Raw genomic sequence first — 18,298 nt, forward strand, 5'->3', positions numbered from 1 at the left:
CACGTGTTGTGTTTTGGTGCGTCCGCAAGCGGCTCAAGCTGCCGAATCGTCATAAGCCGACTCTACTACAACCGCCGCAACCGGCTGACTACAAGCCGACCGAGCTATTATAAATAGAAATCGACATCGGTTTATTTAGCGGCTCTTGTCGGAAACCTCGGTCGTTACCTTGTTGGAATATCGATCGCCTAGTTGTCACCGCCGCTCACCGTTGTCGCCGTTCTCCGCCCATGACGGTGCCATACGCAACTAACGCCATAGCCGCCCGCGGCCGCCTCTAGCCATTCGTGCCCTAGTCGTGACCACCTTTGGCCGTTCGGTATCCCGTTCCGTCTGTTTGTTCATCCGATTGTTCGTCTATTTGATTTCTCGCTTCGTTGAGGCAATTAGATCTCTATCCTTATTACTATACTTTCTATGATTACGAATGCGAATGTTTGATTCTGATGATTGATGAGTTGTGGTAGAGGATTTGGATATCAATTTGAGATATACTGTATATAAGGATCGTGTTTGCCTTGGTAGGGTTCTGATATTTGTCATTGATATGAGATATGATTGGTTGTCCGGACGATCCTCGATTACGTAATGTTATAATTGGTTTAGTCATTTGGAATAGAAATCTACCGCTTGGTATAATCCACTCATTCCGATAGTTGAAACCCTTTTTTCGGATCAAAAGTATGTCGGCTACTTCGATTCCAGTACAACAACGTCTCTATGGTGAGCCTCCGTGGATTGGTAGGTCTATATGAGAGCATGTTCATGTCCGACCTAACAGCCATTGAGAACCCGATATAAGATCATTCGATCGAGGTTTTATGTGGAATAGGGACCTCCAATTGGTTTAGTTGCCTTTGAGTTCGTGGTCATTTCTTGCCGTGGGATATCAGGATGGTTAGGTCCTATTCCACCTCACCAATTCAATGCGCTTGGGATCGCGAATGATGAAGATGATAATGAGGTATTCATTCCTCATACATGTTCGATATTTAGGTTCGAAGAGGAATGAAGTATGAGCAGATGGCAATGGAGCTATTAGTACTCGAAGTAGTTTAGTTTCCTTGTAATTACTCCTATGTAGTACTCCTCTCATGTAAATGTTGTAAATAATTGAAGTGGCTGCATGAATATGTAAGAAAGAGTAGTGAATGTAGTTGAATAAACGAGATATGAATAAAAGGTTGTTGTTTGGCATGTGTGTTATCCGGTTAGCGAAACTATTAAAGGCCATACCCTTTTGTATAAGCATGCCTGCCATTAGATGTTTTGTTGTTTGACATGCACTTGTGCCCGTATGGCCATCCTATTTGATTTTTCTATTTATAAGCTTCCACATAAGCCATCGTACTACGATTAAGGAAATATTAAATAAAGAAGAGAGCGGGGTTTTGGAAAGCCTTTCCATCGGGGTTTCGGCGGTATGGGACGCTACAATATAGAGATAAGGTGGACGCGTGGAGCATGGGGTGGTGTTGTACGTTATGCTGGCGGGGTTCCCAACGTTCACTATCGCGAGTCTTCTTGCTGGTGTCGCTGGTGGTGAAGGATCCGCTCATGAAGATGCTATGTAAGGCTGCTTCCCGAAGGCTCTTTGCTGATCAAGTCCTAAGCAAGTCTTGTGTTTTTCTCAGCCATTTAGTCAACTTCTTCTTCTTCTCTAGGGGGTTTAACTCTTTAAGTGAAGTGAAAACCAATCTTGAAGGCCTAATACCCAAAAAAACTCCAACTTTAGCATTTGAGACAATTATATCCAAAACTTTTTTTTGTCTCATAAAAAACCTCCAACTTTTATTTTTGTCCCAATTTCACGGGTCTAATACCCAAAAAAACCCTCAACTTTAGCATCTGTCCCAATTATATTCAAATTTTTTTTTTGTTCATAAAAAATCTTCAACTTTTATTTTATCCCAATTCTACCACCATTAGTCTTCCGTCTACAATCACCGTTAGTTAATCCTACGTGGCGCAAGTTTCCTCGTCGAACTTACCAATGAATTTTCGAAACTTAGAAATAGTAGGTTTCGGGGACAACGGGGTTTTAGATCGTTAGTCCAAATATCTACATATCTAGCCTTTTTTGGGCTCCCGAGTATCGAAGAGAATACGAAACGTGTCGTCTTAAGTGACTCTATATCTCCCAGCAACATGTAAGGGAAGCAAACTACAGAAGAGAAGTATGGAAGTTTTTTCATGTTAGCTTTACTAAGGTGTGATTCATTAACAACGTAAAAATGCCATATATGATTAACTAATGGTAATTGTAGATGGAAGGCTAACAATGATAGAATTGGGACAAAAGTAACAATTGAAGGGTTTTTATGAGACAAAAAAATAATTTTGGATATAATTAGGACATATGCTAAAGTTGAGGGTTTTTTTGGAACTAGGCCGGTAGAACTGGGACAAAAGTAAAAGTTTGGGGTAGAATTGAGACAAATGTAAAAGTTGAAGGTTTTTTATGATACAAAAATTTATTGGGTAGAATTGTCATAAATACTAAAGTTGAATGGTTTTTTGGATATTGGACCCAATCTTGAAAGCTCCATTTTTGCAGAGATTCACCTTCAATTAGTGACCTTTTAGAACATCTAAACATGCAAAACCATTTCATATTTATCAAACTTGTTTCAAATTTATGACCCACTACGATTCATCTAATCCTAGCTTCGATCATAAAATCGTTTAAGGGCACACATGACAATATTTCTGCTTTAGAAATCAACTTATGGCTATTGAAGTTTGTTTATAAAACAAACAAAAAAGTTGTATTTTCCAATCCCATATAGGATTGATAGAAGAGTGCAAATTCTTTTATTAGTTTGAATGCTACTATAATATTTCAAAATAAAGAAATGGGCAAGTAGGCTAAACCTTACTATATTCGCATGCGGGTGTGCGATTTGACGTGATTATTAGATGCACTTAGCATTTTGCGTGCCACGGACGGAAATAAACCTTAATCAACAATATTTTTTTATTTCGAAATTAATTATTTTATAATTATATTTCATTATTTTTTTTATTGTGATTGTTTGGACACGTATAGTTGTGTCTAAATGGAGGTCATCAGACACTAACGATTGTGTCCAAATGGCTATCATCACACATGAACGGTCATATCCGAATTGCAATTTTTAGACATGAATAAGTGCAATTTTTCGGATAAGAATAGGTGCGTTCATATATGGGCGGTTCAGACACCAAGAGGTGTGTTCTATTAGCATCATATAATGGACAGTTATGTTCATTTTTGGGAGTTACTTTTTATTCTTTCGTTTTCCTTTAAAAGAGAGACATTCATCTTTCCATTGTTTCGTAGAGAATTTCAGGAGATTTACTGGAATTTTTATCTAGTATTCTCATCTTGACTTTGTTGTATCCTGAAGAAAATTTGCAAGAAGCCAATAGCAACTTCGTGGTGCAAATTGATCACAAAAGAGAGTGATTATATGTCTCAAAGTCCGACTACATTGTTACTCCATTTCTTCCAATATTTTTCCAAAATTGGCAGTAAGTTAATTTTTATGCTTTTACTCATAAGCAGAAGTTGATTTTTCTACTTATACTCTAGAAGTTGATTTCTGATTAGAGAAATTCGTTTGGTAATGATTGAAAATTTTTACTACTGGGACATTATTAACACAAAATCTTATGCAAAAATTATTATCCGTGATCGAAAAATTTCTACTTCATATGTATTTTTTTTAAATTTCTTTAAAAGTAAAAAAAATTATTATTTATTTTTTAATCTTTCGGTCGGAGATGGCGGCAAATGGTGGCGGTTGGTGGTGGTTGCGATGGTGGTCGGCAATTGTCGGTGGTGGAGGTTGGTAGTGATTGGTTGTTGGCGGCGGTGGTCGCTGCGACGGTGCCGCGGTGGTCGGCGATGGGCGGCGGGTGGCGAAGGTCGGTGGTAGGTGGCGACGGCAGAAGTGTAGTTGGGAGAGAGATGCTGAAAGTGAAAAGAGGTCGGAGAGATATTGATGTTGAGAGATTTTTACTTATGAAGAAAAAGTAATTTTTTTTAACTTCTGGAATTAGCTCAAAAATAACTTTAGAAATAGAAATTTACTTCAAAAGTAGAAATATAATGTTGCGTAACAAAAAAGATTCTGCTTTAGATGTAGCATTATCAAACGGATTTATACTTCAAAAGCACTTATAGAGCAAAAATTTATTTCCAAAAATGTTACCATGCGCATTCTAACCGTCTCACGTTTGAAACGATGCACGATGCAAAGCATCCATGATTGAGTAGCTACAAAGGAGCATAATCGACAGATCTCATCTAATTCAACACTTCTACCGTATATAAGTGCAGAGTAATCTTGCGAGGGCAAGTCGCCCTCGCATGGCCTCGCCGGTTTAAGTGAGGGTGACCCTTGCCCAACGCCAGCCCAGCCCTCACTTGAGGTTGGCAATGGCCTGGGGAGGGAAGGGAAGAGGAAAGATAAATAAAAAAAAATAAGAAAGAAAAGAGAAAAAAAGAAAAGAAAAATCAAAATAATGAAGGATGAAATACCCTTAGATTAAGTTCTTCTTTGAAATAATTTGAACACTTCAGATTCTTATTTGAAACAAAGTTCACTTCGGGCCCTTATTTGAAATTTTCCCTATACAAACATATATGTGTACGTCCTTACCAAAAAAAACATATATGTGTACGTCTCGTCTAAAATGGCATGAAATCGCAAAAAATTAAACTGATTTTTCGAAAATGAAGGATAAATAATTTAATGGATCAGTATCACCAAACATATCGAATTGATAAATCCATTTCACTTTTACCTCAAATAATTTTTTTTTTCATTAAAAATTCTACACTCATATACATGCCTCACATTTATTTCTAAATTTATTTCTCAGCCACATAAAATTATGGATGCTCACCGATTTTCAAAACTTGGGAAGCTCTATGGGCTAAATTAAGATATTCTAGCGGATTTCTCAATCCAAAACTTCGTTGATTTGGGATTTTTTGTGACGTAAAAATTAGTTTGAGTCAAGTACTACACAGTGTACCAATTCAAGATTTTTGGTGACACAAAAGTTTGTTTGAGGAAAAAAGGCGGCACAAGAGTGTACCGGTCACCGAATTTCTCGTGACATGAAAATTAGTTTGGATTAAATGTAAGAGGAGCTCAATTTTTTTTTTTGGTGTTAGCTCGGGTTTAAATATGGAAAACCTATTATTGTGAAAATTGAAAAAAGATGCTGACAAATGTACAAATAAATTCAAACAACAAAGAAAAACATAAAAAGCCACGTGGCATAATATGAATTTTTTTGTTTTGGTACCAATTTTTCATTTTCCGTAAAAGAAAAGAAATTCAATTTGAGTTTCCAAAACCCTAACCAAAGAAACGACGACAGAGAGAGAGAGAGAAGCAAGGAACGATGATCCGCAGAAGACTCTCTTCCCTCCTCTCCTCTTCACTCTCCAGACCACCCTCCCTCCCCTCAAGGCCTCCATCGCGACCTCCTCCTCCTCCGCCGCCGCTCCCGCTCCCACCCTCGCCGCCGCTCCGGTTCCGTCGGCCTCAGCATTTTCACCTCCTCCCGGGCTCTGCAATCGCCAGTCGCGGGCAATGCGGCGGCGTCAGGGCTTACAGCTTGCTGAGCTTGAACGACCTCAGGGACCGGCAGCCGAAGAAGCAGAAGAAGCGGAAAGGGCGCGGGATCGGTTCCGGTTTGGGGAAGACCGCGGGGAGGGGCCACAAGGGGCAGAAGGCGAGGGGGACCATGAAGTTCGGCTTCGAGGGCGGGCAGACGCCGCTCCGCCGCCGCGTGCCGAAGCGGGGGTTCAAGAACCCTTTTAGCCTCACTTTCCAGGTGCGCCTTCGTGGGTTGATCTCATCGCCTTCTGCTTTGTTCTTGTGGAGCAATTGGTGAGTTGCTTGTGGATTGTGGGTGATGACGCCGACATTTGGAGTGTTTTAAGACTGGGGATCGTTGTGACGATTATGGAGTGTGGTGCTTCCGGTTTTATTTGGATGTACACTTGAATGTCGCTCGAAATGACTGGAGAGAAGTTTATTCCGACAATATCAATACGAATTTCTAGCAGTTTTCTGGGACAGCTCGCTGGTAGTAGTAGTAGTGCTCTCAGAATCTAGTGAGCATAAGGTGTTATCTTGACCATTGGATTTTCACTGTTGGTCTGGGACAGCAAAGCTGGGTAGATGTTGCTCATATAATGTCTGGTGGCAAAGAAATGTTGATTTAGTTGATCCTTCCATTGATTATTTCCCCTAGATTACGGTTTACAGATGTTTCTAAATCAAATATCATAGACATCTCTTTTACTTTCTACTGTTGTGATTGTGCTAAATAATGAGACTTATTGAGAATACTTTATCCGCCCTGTTTTTGACTGATTCGCTTCAGACAGCTATATCTATTTTCAACCTTTTTTAAGGAGCACTTTATATTTTTTTTCCTAACTCTCTGTCCTCTTTGCTTGGTGGTTTACTCCCACCTGCTGTGCAGCCGGTTGGATTGGGGAAACTTGCAAAGCTCATAAATGCTGGGAAAATCGATTCCTCTGAGTTAATTACGATGAAAACTCTCAAGGTATTGCCATTGCATATACTTGAATTTCAGCCCTGCATATTATGGGCATTGCTTCAAATTGGTTACAATTGTTCTTGTGATAGGATGTAGGGGCTATAGGGAAGCAGATTAAGGATGGAGTTAGATTGATGGGACGAGGTGCTGAGCAAATACAGTGGCCAATTCACCTGGAGGTAACTGTGTTTCTAAACCTCTTCCTTTCTTACTGACCCTGCGCCATGTGCACAAGGAAAATGTCCTCATTTACTTTAAGTTCTTTTTTGGTTGGATGAGATGAAATGTACAAATGGGGTGCAAACTCTTCCAGAAGTGAACTTAAGGTGTAGAACCTTGGGAATTGAGTTTTACTAAGGGAAAATGATGACTTTCAGATTTAGTTAATTGCATTTTTACTGTACCAAAAGTTCATAAGGTATAATGAATCAATCCAGAGACAAAGTAGGTCTTCATTGTCCTTTGAAAAAAAGAAAAATAAAACAAGGTCCTGCTGTTTGTCTTTCTCCACAAAATCCAAAAAGCATGAAGATGTTTGGGTGGGGTGCATCTTTTCTAATTCAAATGTTTAATATCATTACAATTTCATATAGAAAAAGCAATAGATGGTGGTTGTCTAAATAAGAAAAAGTGAAAGACTGCAGCTTTCCTGCCTATGTACAATGCAATCGTAATTGGTCAATCACTTCACCCTCTGATTTTCCAATTATCCTTTGTAAATTGTGTTGGGTTGATGCAACATAGGTATAATACATTCATTTGGGAGATCATTAAGAGAGAGCCCAACTCCAAACTAATTAATATATCTAGTTGGGTCGCTTTGTTCGCTTAAAAGCTTAAGCCAATGAGTTATGACCCAACTAGGATACATTAACTACACCACATCTCGGATGTGGCACTTCTTATCCTCACACATGCGCCTTAACAAATCTTCTCCTCTCGTGTGAGCCCCTTGTGTTAGTCCCACTCCCCCTTAATCCAGGTATTCCCTCAATTGCCTTGGCCCAACCTAGCTTAGTGGGATGTCGGGGAACCATCCGCCACCTTGATTATGGAGTCCTGTTCTAGAGATATACGCCAAACATCGATACACATTTGGAATGGGCTACCAATAAACCATTGGCACTGGTATCACTTATTGCATCGATGTAGTAGAGGTCTAATCCTTTATAGGGGAGATCACCAAGCTGGAGCTTAATTTCGAGTCCGTCAACATATCTAGTTGTACCCACTTTCATTCAAAAACTTAAGCAATGAGATATAGGTTAACAAGGATCACAATACAACACATTCCCCATGTGAGATGTTTTGCTTGACACTCACGTGTGGACCTTAACAAACAGATCCTCTGGACAATTGACAGGAAGAATTTAGCCTGTTTACCTTTCCTAACAGCGAGGGCAACTGCCGGGGCCTCTTTAGACTTTCTTAACTTCTCCGAGGGAAGTTCCTTGGTCTTTAAGTAATTCCTGTGTGATAGAAGGCCTTACTACTCATGATACCTGATTCAGGATAGGTAAAAGACGCCTTCTCAGGGGCTTGAAAAATTGTTTTTGGAAATTCGCTAAGTAAACTCGTCGTGATTTTTTGGGTATTTAAATTCCTTTCCATAGGTGACAAATGTAAGTCCTTTCTTCATGTGACATTGATTTACCTTCCTCTCGAGGTTCTTGATTTTATTGTTGTACTGATGCCAGTCACATTTCTTGGAGGAACTTGTTCATTATTGATGTTTACTTCGTTTTTTTCCACTTGTATATTTGGGATATTTATATGGGCAAACTGCCTTTCTTGTTGAGTGGTTCTTTGCATTTCTTTAATTTGGCGACATGATACTTGACTACCACGTGCATTTACATGCATAGCTCATCTGTTTTGTTGCCAAAGAGTATGATCACCTGTTCTCAAGGATTATTCTGGTGCAAATTCTTTGCGGGTCCATAGCCCAAAAGCAACATACCAACTGATGTTTCCTAAGTATGATGATGCCAATCGTCTTGACACTTTTGAATAATTCAGAGCTCATAGCACATGCTTGATGCTCGCGAAAGAAAACTGACAATTTGATCGCATCTCCAGGTGTCAAGGGTTACTATTTGGGCGAAAGCAGCAGTAGAAGCTGCTGGCGGCTCCGTCAGAAGAGTGTACTACAACAAGTTGGGCTTGCGGGCATTGGTTAAACCGGAGTGGTTCGAGAAGAAAGGCAGGTTGCTGCCAAAACCAGCCAGGCCTCCTCCAAAACAGATGGACAAGGTCGATAGCATAGGCCGATTGCCTGCCCCGACAAAACCCATTCCGTTCTTAACCGAGGAAAAGGAGGCTGTGGCTACTCTGTCATGATGGTTAAACAAATTGTTTGCGATACAAAGTGCCCTTAATTTTTGTTTAATAAATTTGCAGGCTAGATTATGTAAGCTTTTTAGATGTTCTTCTTTTGGTAATTGTACGCCGATGGATGAAGGAAAAATGCTGAAACTGGGTTTTACTAATCTTCATCTGCTTACTCCTCCTCTCACGAGGAGTGTACTTTTTCTTTGTACGTTTTGATTTATTTTGGAAAAAAAGAAGTAAGAATTTTTCAATCATGCATTCATCTGCAAATATGCAAGTCTTAGACTGGCTGTGGATTTAGGGAAAAATCTAAATAATGGCATGAAGTGTTCTTATTATTTCAAAAAGGGACATGATTAAGGGTATATTTGTCATTTTAAATATTGTTATTTTTTAAAAAATTTTCTGTCTTTCTTCCTTTGTTTTTTTACCCTATCTTTTCGCCGGTGGCTGGTCTAAGGCAATGGCCAGCCATTGGTGAGGGTCGGGCGAGGCCACCGTCGACGGTCGTGGGGGATGGGCTCGTTGGTCGCAAATAAAAAGAAAAAGAAATGAGAAAAAAGGAAAAAAAAATTGAATGACGAAAATATTTTTGGTCATATTCTTTTTTTAAACAGAAAAAGATCTTCATATTTTTATTTGAAAAAAAAATCTTATTTCATGTTTTTTTTTTAAGAAAATGAGGACATTTCAAATCGTTATTTATATCATTTTCATTGATTTTATTTTAGATGAACGAAATATTTGATTTTATTTTTTAGTACTTGCCGCTCATAGTTTGCTAGAGCTAGCAATGAGTATCATTTAGGTTAACTTTATAAATGGGACTAAAGTTTTACTTGGCAAGTATAATTAGACTAGATTTTGTATGTTTCACGAAGATCGAATAGTTTGTAAAATATATATATATATATATATATATATATTTTGAAATAAATTACTTAGATTGCTTGAAATAAACGAACTTTGATAATTCATAGATGAAAATATTTTGCGTTCATTAATTTCTATAAGCCATAGAAATGATTATTTTCAGAAATATTATTTAAATCATTCATTTTTTATGTAATAAACGAACTTTGATAATTAATTTTTTTTTTCAATTTGTCCCTCGCATTACCAAATCCTAAATTTTGGCAACGAAAGCTTTCATTTTTCGTTAAACCTTTGACACTTTTTTGCACCGAGATTCCATTGTCTTCTCAACTTTTTCGTTTTTAAATGTACGTATGTATAACTATTTTGTAAGAGAAAACAGCAAGAAAATAAATGGAAATGCGGAAAAATTCTCAAATTTTAATGTCAAAACAGAGGAAAGTCCAAAAACGGAAAACGACGATGAGGGCGCCAGTTTCCACCACAAACAAGAACCACCTCAGTCCATGAGATAACTGGCTCTTCTCTTCCTCTCTTGGAGCGTTCTATAGAGAGAGAGAGAGAGAGAGAGAGAGAGATGGCAGCAGAAGTTGGGAGCTTCGTGTTGGGTGGGTTCGCCATTAACAGCTCCGCGACGAGCAGTTCGAAGTCGCGGCCTTTCACTCCCGCAAGTTCGGTCCCTCCCTCTTGCACCCACTTCGCTTCTGCCCGTAAAAACCGTATCTTGTTTTTCTCTTTTCTTTGATTTCGTCCCCATTTCAAATCTTGCTTGTCGATTGAAAATGGGTGTTTCTTAAATGGTTTGTCTCATGCCGGGTGGATCTTTTTTTTCTTTTGGGTGCTTCAGGAGCGCAGGTTGGCGATGGTGTTCTCAACAATCCCTTGCTTGGGTACACAAGAACTTCTGTGTGTTATGTGCTTCTTCTTTTCTTGAATTTATATGGTCATCCGACTTAGTTTTATCTGATGCTGGTGTTATGATATGATGAGCTAGTTCGAGTTGTGATGTCTAGTTTGCGTTTGCCCACCTCGAGTTGAAATTCGTAAAGAGCATCAGTCAATGTAAGCAATAACAAAGTGTTGTCCTAGTAAGCGGGCTACTTTTTCTCGTCATTGCTCTATGTTTTTCTACTTCTTTTTAAGTTTCAATATGCCTATCTATCCTATAGTTGCATACTTGGATGGATATCATTCATGAATTCCCACATGTCCCGCGAAGCATTCTCGTCGACGCTGCGCTCGTCTTGTGCACATATTGATGTTTGACAGCCCGCATTTTGTACTGTCAGGCATCGTTGCACCTATCATCTACTGAAATCTGTGCTCAAGCTAATTTTTTTGACGCTATATGTGTCTCTCCATCTAGTCCATACTGCTTCTGTAGGGGATCTCTGGTTCTTTCTCTGTTGTTTTACTAAATGGATCCTAAGTACCTTTTTTTTCTTGGAATCAATAGAAGCTATAAGACCGATGTAAGAATTGAAAAGCACAATTGCTTGGAAGAGCACTAAAAGAAACTGATATGTTAACGAAATGAATTAGAAAAGTTTGGTCCATCTTCACCAAATCTCAGTAAAAAAAAAGATTGAGCTACTACAAAAGTTGAGTTGTTCAATTTTTGTGGACTGCATCATTGATGAATGTGGAGTATACTGACTCTGTCTTGAGAGCAGTTCCCAGCAAGGAAAAAACTGCAGGAGCACTCATACATTGTTTTAGGATGTCCTAGAAAAATTAATCTAAATATGACAAGATGCAGTATGGTTGAACAAGGTTTATGATGTGTGAATTCTGTTGGAAACTATCATTATCTCTTAAAATCTGCGAAAATTGATCTTTTGAGCTATTTTGCCAACTATTCTGGAGAATTTGGCTAAAAGTTACAGTAGAAGAACTAGAAAGACGTGGTAGCAGGTGATAATCAAGACAATAACTTCTCCTTAATTGCAATATTTGATTAGTAGGCGCATAAAAATATTCGGCATGTTATTTTGGGGGGTTGTGTGGGCAAGTCTAGATATTGAGTATCTTGACTCTTTTCATTTCTTTGAAACAGGGTAATTAGAAGGTATTTAAGGAAAAAGATTTCCTTGGTGGTCTTTTTTCTGTTTCCGGGAGCCCTTTTCTTTATTTCCTCAGGAACTTTTAGGTTGATGGGTGATGGGAACCAAAATTGTAAGTTGTTTCAAACCAAATTTTGTGGAGAGGTGAGCAGGTTTTGGGAGAAAGGAAGTGGTTTGCAAATTATAGTTCTTGAACTAAAGGACAATTCGATGGTTAAAATGTTGAACCTTACTGATGAATTTGGAAACTGTGCGCATGAGTGAGGATCTCAATTTTTTTAGTGAGGATCTTTATACCAAATGTGTGTTTATTTACTGGCAAATTGTATGAACTGATGTCTCCATCTGAGGGCTAGTGTGTCAAGCCAATCAAAAGCTACTCAGGCAGTCAGGCTCACTGAACTATTATTGGTTCAAGTGGAGTTTGCAGAAGTCAAGTTCACGTCAGCAAATGCTCGCTTCTTTTGTGCACCAGCCTCATGGGATAATATGTCGAAATTTGCTGTGGATGGATATGGATAGTATTGAACTGAGTCTGCAATTATACTGCGTATGCTGAACTAGCGCTTGGAGTTTGAAGTGCTTGCTGGATAGTGACATGATGGTAATTGACTTGAACTGAGCCAATTTCCATCACGTGTAGCACAAGAATTGGAGCAAATTCTGAACATAGGTGGTTACAACCCACTTACATGGCCAAAGTTGCAAAAGGAAGTTCTGGCCTAGTTGGGGACGATGAGGGTGTAGCCAACGAATTGGATTATGGAACAGAGTATGGTAGAGTAGACCAGATCAAAGCTGGCCTTTACCAGGCTGTCCATGGTACAAGCCCACTGGCACATTCACCCGGTTTATGCTATTCTGCTTCACTTATAAAGTTTGCACTGAAAATTACTCTGTTGACCTATGGAAAATATAGGATTAAACAGAGGGATTTTTGGTGTACCATCTGCAAAGAAGTCTGAGATTGAAGGTCTTGTTAGGCAGCTTGAGTCTCAAAATCCAACTCCAAATCCAACAGCGAATTTAGACAAGGTAAAGCCTTTTGAGGTGATTTATCTTAGTTTTTGCACAGCTTATTTACTCAAGTATTGATTGCACTACCCCCTTGTTTGCAATTTCAAGGTTGGTGGATGCTGGAAGCTTGTATACAGCACGATTACGATTCTAGGTTCGAAGAGGACAAAGCTAGGACTGCGAGATTTCATAAATTTGGGAGACTTTCTTCAGAAGATATATGTTGCTCAGGTAAAGAGACTATCAATACTGCACCGACATAGCAAACTTATAGTGCTTTTTTCCTTTTGAATTAGTTTTCCTTGGAAATGACAGAAGTCAATGTATATGAACCTAAAGCTATGTCCTTGTAGAAATTCTTTTACCCTGATCAATTAAAGGTAATACCATCAAGGCCACAAAGATGCAACCAATTCATATAAGAGGAGCTCTTGAAAACTAATGAGTTGGTCATGGCACTTCATGGAAGCAATTCCTGCTAAAAAGTAAATCCATAGGGAAACAAATTGATTCGGCTTTTCTTAGACTGAATGAAATCGGAAAAATCATCTTTTTGCACAATCCCTGTAGCTTGGATTACACTACAGGAAGCAAATCGATCATACTTTGAAAAATTCTATAAAAAAAGGAAATTGTGTTATGGTCTTTTGATAGAACTTCAAAATCCTTCATTAGGAATGTTGCTCAATGTCCACCATTTTCATTTCAGTAGCAGTAAAGTACTACCTCACAATTATGTGCTGTTCATGATGTTTTGGTGATTTTGTTTGCTTTCACTAAGTTTCAACGTTTGGTGATCCGAAATTGGAGGGCAAAGCAGTCAACGTGATCAAGTTCAACGCAAGGGGCTTGAACATGTTGAACGGGCAGTTGACGATTGATGCATCATTCAGAGTCGCATCTGAATCAGTTAAACCTCTATCACTGCTCTTGTTATTTGCTCTTTTGCTTCATGATTTGCTGCTAATCTATAATTCTGAGATATTTAGACAATTTTTACTTTTACAGAGGGTTGACATTAGTTATGATAAATCGACTATCACTCCCGATCAGGTATGTCGATATCTGCCCCTTTTTTTCAAGTGTAGGAAACCAGGATTGTGAATTGAATTTAAATGACTCATTTTTGGACATATTGCCTGCTATTCTACAGCTGAAATCTGATGTTGTTGATGCTTCCTTTATTTGAATTAACAACAGTTGATGAATATGTTTCGACAAAACTATGATCTCCTGCTAGGCATCTTCAATCCTGAGGGGTGGCTTGAGATTACGTATCCTTTTGAGATTTGTTCTTTGTGTGGTATATATTTTCTTGATATAGTAAACTCTAAGCTAAAAGAAGGCTCTATTTCCTTGACTGAAGCGCCACAGTTATGTTGATGACACGATGAGGATAGGAAGGGATGATAAAGGCAATGTCTTCATACAGGAAAGATCAGAAGAGGAGACATGAGTATCATCAGAAGTTCAATCCCCAATTGCTCTTGTTGTTCTCTGTATACATTTTTCGATTTTTTCCGGAAATTTTTGTAGTTGGGTTTTGACCTTCATTATTCTAAAGAAAAATTATATCCTGCAGGTTGGTTCTAGTAAATAAATTGGAAGCCATCACTTCGGCATGGTTTTTATTTTTCGTTCAATTATTAATATCTCAGTTGAAAGTACTTGGAAATAATTTAGGGTGTGAAATTTCTTGGAATGAGTGTCACCATGTTACTTGTTCCAGAAGAAAGTTTTTGGTACATTTCAAACTGTGGTTGCGTTGGAGACTAAAGCTTTGGACATAGTTGTGTGATAAGCCCACTAAGCAGATGTAAGCACAAAATGAAGAAATAAGTTTGTCAACAAAAAAGTGGTTATTCGACCAAAAAAGAAAGGGGTTGCTAATCATAATTCTTTAACTGATTTTGTACATATAGTTTAGATTTCATTCACTTCACTCGCCGAAGTCGAGAAGGCATGCTAAGACACATGGTGAGGAGAGTTCATTGCCATACATAGGTACAAGCTGAAGCAAAAGAATGAGTGCAAAGCACTTAAACCAAAGATTCAAGTGTACATTGATGACAAGACAAAACTCAAACCACTAGAGGATAGCAGCCATGATCTTCTAATTTGAGAGCTGATACAACGCCACGCTTTGATCATTTCGTCGAATTCAACCAAAAAACATTGTTGGATCTCTTCATTAATTAGTCGTTAAATCATCTATTAACACCACACAAGTATAGAGAAAGAGAGAGTAAGAGAGAGGTCTGATAAAAAGAGATCAGGACTTTGTGGTTGCGGTCGGTCAAGCATTGAGGACCCAAAGCCTAAAGGAGTATTTAGTCACAGGTGGATAAGTGTCACTATTCAAATGCACGGTAACTCGGATTCATTTCATACTACAGGTGTGTGCATCCCGAAACCGTTTCGAAGCAAACTCTAAGCTTCGGACTTGGTTTCTGCAGATTCCTGCTGTTGCTTCCACTGCTCTGGTGTCATGGCTATCTTGATAGAAAGAGCATGTATCTGTTTCATCTCCTCTTGAAGTGCAGCATTCACCAACCGGTGCCTCTCCAGCAGCCTCTTCCCTTCGAATTGCTCGGACACAATCTCTACCGAAAAACTAGCACCACACCTGAAAACACCATGAGAACCTTTCAGGAGGAAAGCAAAGGAAAAATTCGCAGAAGAGAAGAACCTGGATCGAAATATCAATGAATAACTTGTTTTCGAATGAATGATTACCCTCCAGATATGTCAGTTACTTCCTGCAAGTAGGAGAGAAATTCCCGTAAGTCCTAAAGCTCTAGCATATAAAGTTACAAATTAGAAGCACAGTGAGCTAATGAGATCAAACTACAAGACGTCAATGTTCATAAACCTTCTATTTGCTGGATGATTGTTAAAATACACAACAATTCAATTGTCATTTCTCAAAGCAGGTCCGCTTATGCATATAGCTAGAACTCTTCTCCTCAAAGGCCATCAAATGCAGTGAAAGGAAATAGAAAAACACGAGTCATGGTTTTTTGCACTAGATGTAGTTACATCGTGGCCATGTTCCAGTGATGAGAAATTTTCATGCACTCAGCACACAATGAGTGGCTCAGTTGAAAAGAATGCCATGCTCCCAGAGCGCCTCAAAAGTATCTTGGTCATGAGCTAGTCCAAAGTACTAAAGTATCTTACACCCAAACGACCTAAGGAATCAGATTGCAAATATTCCCCGATGGTTGGAACACAAAAAACTAGCCATGTTAAAAGAATTACATCAACCCCTGGACAGCTGAAAAAGAACCATATGTAAATCTTGTATCTCCATTATGAGAAGGCAATTAAATAAAAGGAGGCGGTCACATTAGAAACGACAAACAAGATGATATATATAATACCGTGGGAAGTATGAGTGGGACAATATAGGAGAAATGCAGGTGTTCTCAAATGCTAATCTAGAACTTTGTCATGTGTTCCATACAGAAATATATTATTCACGTCACTTTGATCTGTGTGAGGAAGCTTCAAAGTAAAGCTAGAACGAATAATTTCTCTGCATTATAACAGCGACAATCTTAACCAGCATATCAAGTTCCCAGCACCTCTGAGCAACTTTCTACATATGCATAACAAGTCAACTATGATATTTCTGGAAGAGACAAATCACTACATCCGCCAAAGTGGAAGAATTTTTATTGTTACCTATTTCAAATGCCATTCAACTAACCAGTGCTGACCATCACCTGATAGATCTCCACCAAATGATTTAAGTTGGAAGCTAGTCCGATTTCTTTCTGTAATAGATCTCATGTCATTCGCCGAGCCTCTTCATTTGGCAAATCGACATTCCAAGATAAGAGCATGCCATTCTCAAACAATTCATGTCCTCTTTCATATCTTAGCCCGCAGGACAACAAAAAGGGTTCTTCTTTATTAGGAAAAAAGTTCCTCACGCTATAACGAAACTAAATTTCACTCCTTTGATATTGAAGCACAATCCAACAGGCCACATGTTCTTGCCATACCTTCGGTGTTCTTGCCATACCTTCGGTCCCAACACTGAAACCGGATCCTCATGGTGCCTTCAGACCAACAGAGTCAATACTCATTCCAGCTCATTTAGGTGCATAGAACCATCTAAAAAGGGTAAAAATTGGACCTTTATCGCCTCTTTCCTCCTACGGTAAAATGCACATAACACCCATCTCTGACTGTGAAGTATAGCTACAATGTCGCCCCCGACGTAACTAGACACCTCAATGCCTTCGACATCTAGAAAGGCGTGTAAATTCCCAACAATCCAAAAACACCAACTTACGTCATCAGACAAAGTTGCATCTTAATCTTGGACTTAATTTGTAGGACCCAGTAAAAATTTCGAATCTATATTTGTTTCAAGACAGGAACCCCGGGCTACACCATCGTATTTGCACTGACGCCTAGCAGCAGAAGCATAGACAGAAAAAAGAACACTCCCCAAAAGAAAACAAAGAACTGGGAAATCTCCAGAACCAAATTTGAGGCAGATGCTACTGAAATTCGCGCATGCGAGAAACGAAAATAAAAACAAAGAAGAGGAGACAAGAACACTCACAAGATGCAGAGGTTTCAGATTTGAAGTCAGCGATGATTCAACTTGCTCCTTCGTCACCCCCATCTCTCTCTCTCTCTCTCTCTCTCTCTTTCTCTCTCTTCCTCAATTGCCGTGAGCCTGTGAGATGTGTCGTATATCTCTCTCCTCTTCGCACCCGCACGAGATGAGGAAGATGCGATTCGGTTCTGGGGGACCGCGGTTATTTTTGTAATACTTACATAATTTTTCTGATTTCAAAAAAATTTACACCAAAAATGTATACGACCATGAGAAAAAAAAAACTAAAAAATGATCGCCATAACACATTTAACCCAAATTTTTTTTGACACATCTACTCTCTATCAAAATTCCATTAACGAAGGCCGCTAAAAATTTTATGCGATTGATTACAATAATACTCACGTGGCAAAATTATATCAATTTATTGTATGTTTTTCTTTTCTAATTTTTTTTTAATTCCTCCTTCGGGAGTGAGGACCGTGGCGATGGCGACGGTAAGGACGGCATCGTGGGTGAAGATGAGGGAGGAAGGAAAAAAGCAAGAACAAAATTTTGAAGGAGGGTAAATGTACGGTGCGGGTATAGTTTGAGATTTCGGATGTTATAAAAGAAAATAAATTTTGGATAAATCATATTATATAAATATAAGTCTGTATTTTATGTAGAGTGTGGATTCGGAATGATGCTTCGGACATGTTTATGAGTTCTTCGACTTTTACTTTGCGTTGGTATTTAATATATGAAGTTCTCGTTGCAAAAACAACTTTGCCAAATTATTATTTAGGAATTATTTTATTGATGAAATGGTTTACCAATTTTTCGTAAAAAAGAACCAAAAGCTACAAAGCATTCCACTTTTTGG

General features: G+C 38.7%; 3 protein-coding genes across 10 annotated transcripts; 2 read left to right on the forward strand and 1 right to left on the reverse strand.

Annotated features, from left to right (window-relative positions):
* The first annotated feature begins 5,380 nt into the window (after positions 1-5,380).
* Positions 5,381-9,148, forward strand: LOC115750526 (50S ribosomal protein L15). Its single transcript, XM_030687951.2, has 4 exons — positions 5,381-5,835; positions 6,493-6,576; positions 6,660-6,749; positions 8,650-9,148. Exons 1-4 carry the CDS (start codon positions 5,401-5,403, stop codon positions 8,908-8,910), a joined length of 870 nt encoding a protein of 289 aa, XP_030543811.1. The 5' UTR covers positions 5,381-5,400; the 3' UTR covers positions 8,911-9,148.
* Positions 9,149-10,242: 1,094 nt separating this feature from the next.
* On the forward strand, positions 10,243-14,493 carry LOC115750524 (fibrillin-5, chloroplastic). Of its 7 annotated transcripts, XR_004016487.2 has the most exons (9): positions 10,246-10,487; positions 10,625-10,667; positions 12,484-12,662; positions 12,760-12,875; positions 12,966-13,088; positions 13,668-13,766; positions 13,847-13,910; positions 14,058-14,131; positions 14,232-14,260. XR_004016487.2 is itself a non-coding variant. In XM_048272148.1 (8 exons), the coding sequence occupies exons 1-8, from the start codon at positions 10,355-10,357 to the stop codon at positions 14,311-14,313; spliced, it is 954 nt and encodes a 317-aa protein (XP_048128105.1). In that variant the 5' UTR covers positions 10,243-10,354; the 3' UTR covers positions 14,314-14,493. The 7 variants fall into 7 exon arrangements, 4 of the variants coding, with proteins under 4 accessions (XP_048128105.1, XP_048128102.1, XP_048128103.1 ...); XM_048272148.1 differs by having other exon boundaries at positions 10,243-10,448; positions 13,668-13,910; positions 14,232-14,493; XM_048272145.1 differs by having other exon boundaries at positions 10,244-10,487; positions 13,668-13,910; positions 14,232-14,493.
* Positions 14,494-15,114: 621 nt separating this feature from the next.
* On the reverse strand, positions 15,115-17,602 carry LOC115750530 (protein BOLA2). Of its 2 annotated transcripts, XM_048272150.1 has the most exons (4): positions 17,437-17,577; positions 15,972-16,126; positions 15,594-15,616; positions 15,115-15,483 (listed from the first exon to the last, which is right to left on the reverse strand). In XM_048272150.1, the coding sequence occupies exons 2-4, from the start codon at positions 16,005-16,007 to the stop codon at positions 15,288-15,290; spliced, it is 255 nt and encodes an 84-aa protein (XP_048128107.1). In that variant the 5' UTR covers positions 16,008-16,126; positions 17,437-17,577; the 3' UTR covers positions 15,115-15,287. The 2 variants fall into 2 exon arrangements, with proteins under 2 accessions (XP_048128107.1, XP_030543817.1); XM_030687957.2 differs by lacking the exon at positions 15,972-16,126 and having other exon boundaries at positions 17,437-17,602.
* Positions 17,603-18,298: the final 696 nt, after the last annotated feature.

The sequence above is a fragment of the Rhodamnia argentea genome, chromosome 11 (genome assembly GCF_020921035.1).
Source record: "Rhodamnia argentea isolate NSW1041297 chromosome 11, ASM2092103v1, whole genome shotgun sequence".
NCBI lineage: Eukaryota > Viridiplantae > Streptophyta > Magnoliopsida > Myrtales > Myrtaceae > Rhodamnia > Rhodamnia argentea.

Coding starts and splice junctions, on each gene's coding strand:
- LOC115750526 (XM_030687951.2), top strand. CDS start 5,401: ATGATCCGCAGAAGACTCTCTTCCCTCCTCTCCTCTTCACTCTCCAGA. Junction 5,836..6,492: donor CTTTTAGCCTCACTTTCCAG/GTGCGCCTTCGT, acceptor CCTGCTGTGCAG/CCGGTTGGATTGGGGAAACT. Junction 6,577..6,659: donor TTACGATGAAAACTCTCAAG/GTATTGCCATTG, acceptor TTCTTGTGATAG/GATGTAGGGGCTATAGGGAA.
- LOC115750524 (XM_048272145.1), top strand. CDS start 10,355: ATGGCAGCAGAAGTTGGGAGCTTCGTGTTGGGTGGGTTCGCCATTAAC. Junction 13,089..13,667: donor AGAAGATATATGTTGCTCAG/GTAAAGAGACTA, acceptor CCGAAATTGGAG/GGCAAAGCAGTCAACGTGAT. Junction 14,132..14,231: donor GAGGGGTGGCTTGAGATTAC/GTATCCTTTTGA, acceptor GAAGCGCCACAG/TTATGTTGATGACACGATGA.
- LOC115750530 (XM_030687957.2), bottom strand. CDS start 17,499: ATGGGGGTGACGAAGGAGCAAGTTGAATCATCGCTGACTTCAAATCTG. Junction 15,617..17,436: donor ATCTGAAACCTCTGCATCTT/GTGAGTGTTCTT, acceptor TCCTACTTGCAG/GAAGTAACTGACATATCTGG. Junction 15,484..15,593: donor GTAACTGACATATCTGGAGG/GTAATCATTCAT, acceptor TGGTGTTTTCAG/GTGTGGTGCTAGTTTTTCGG.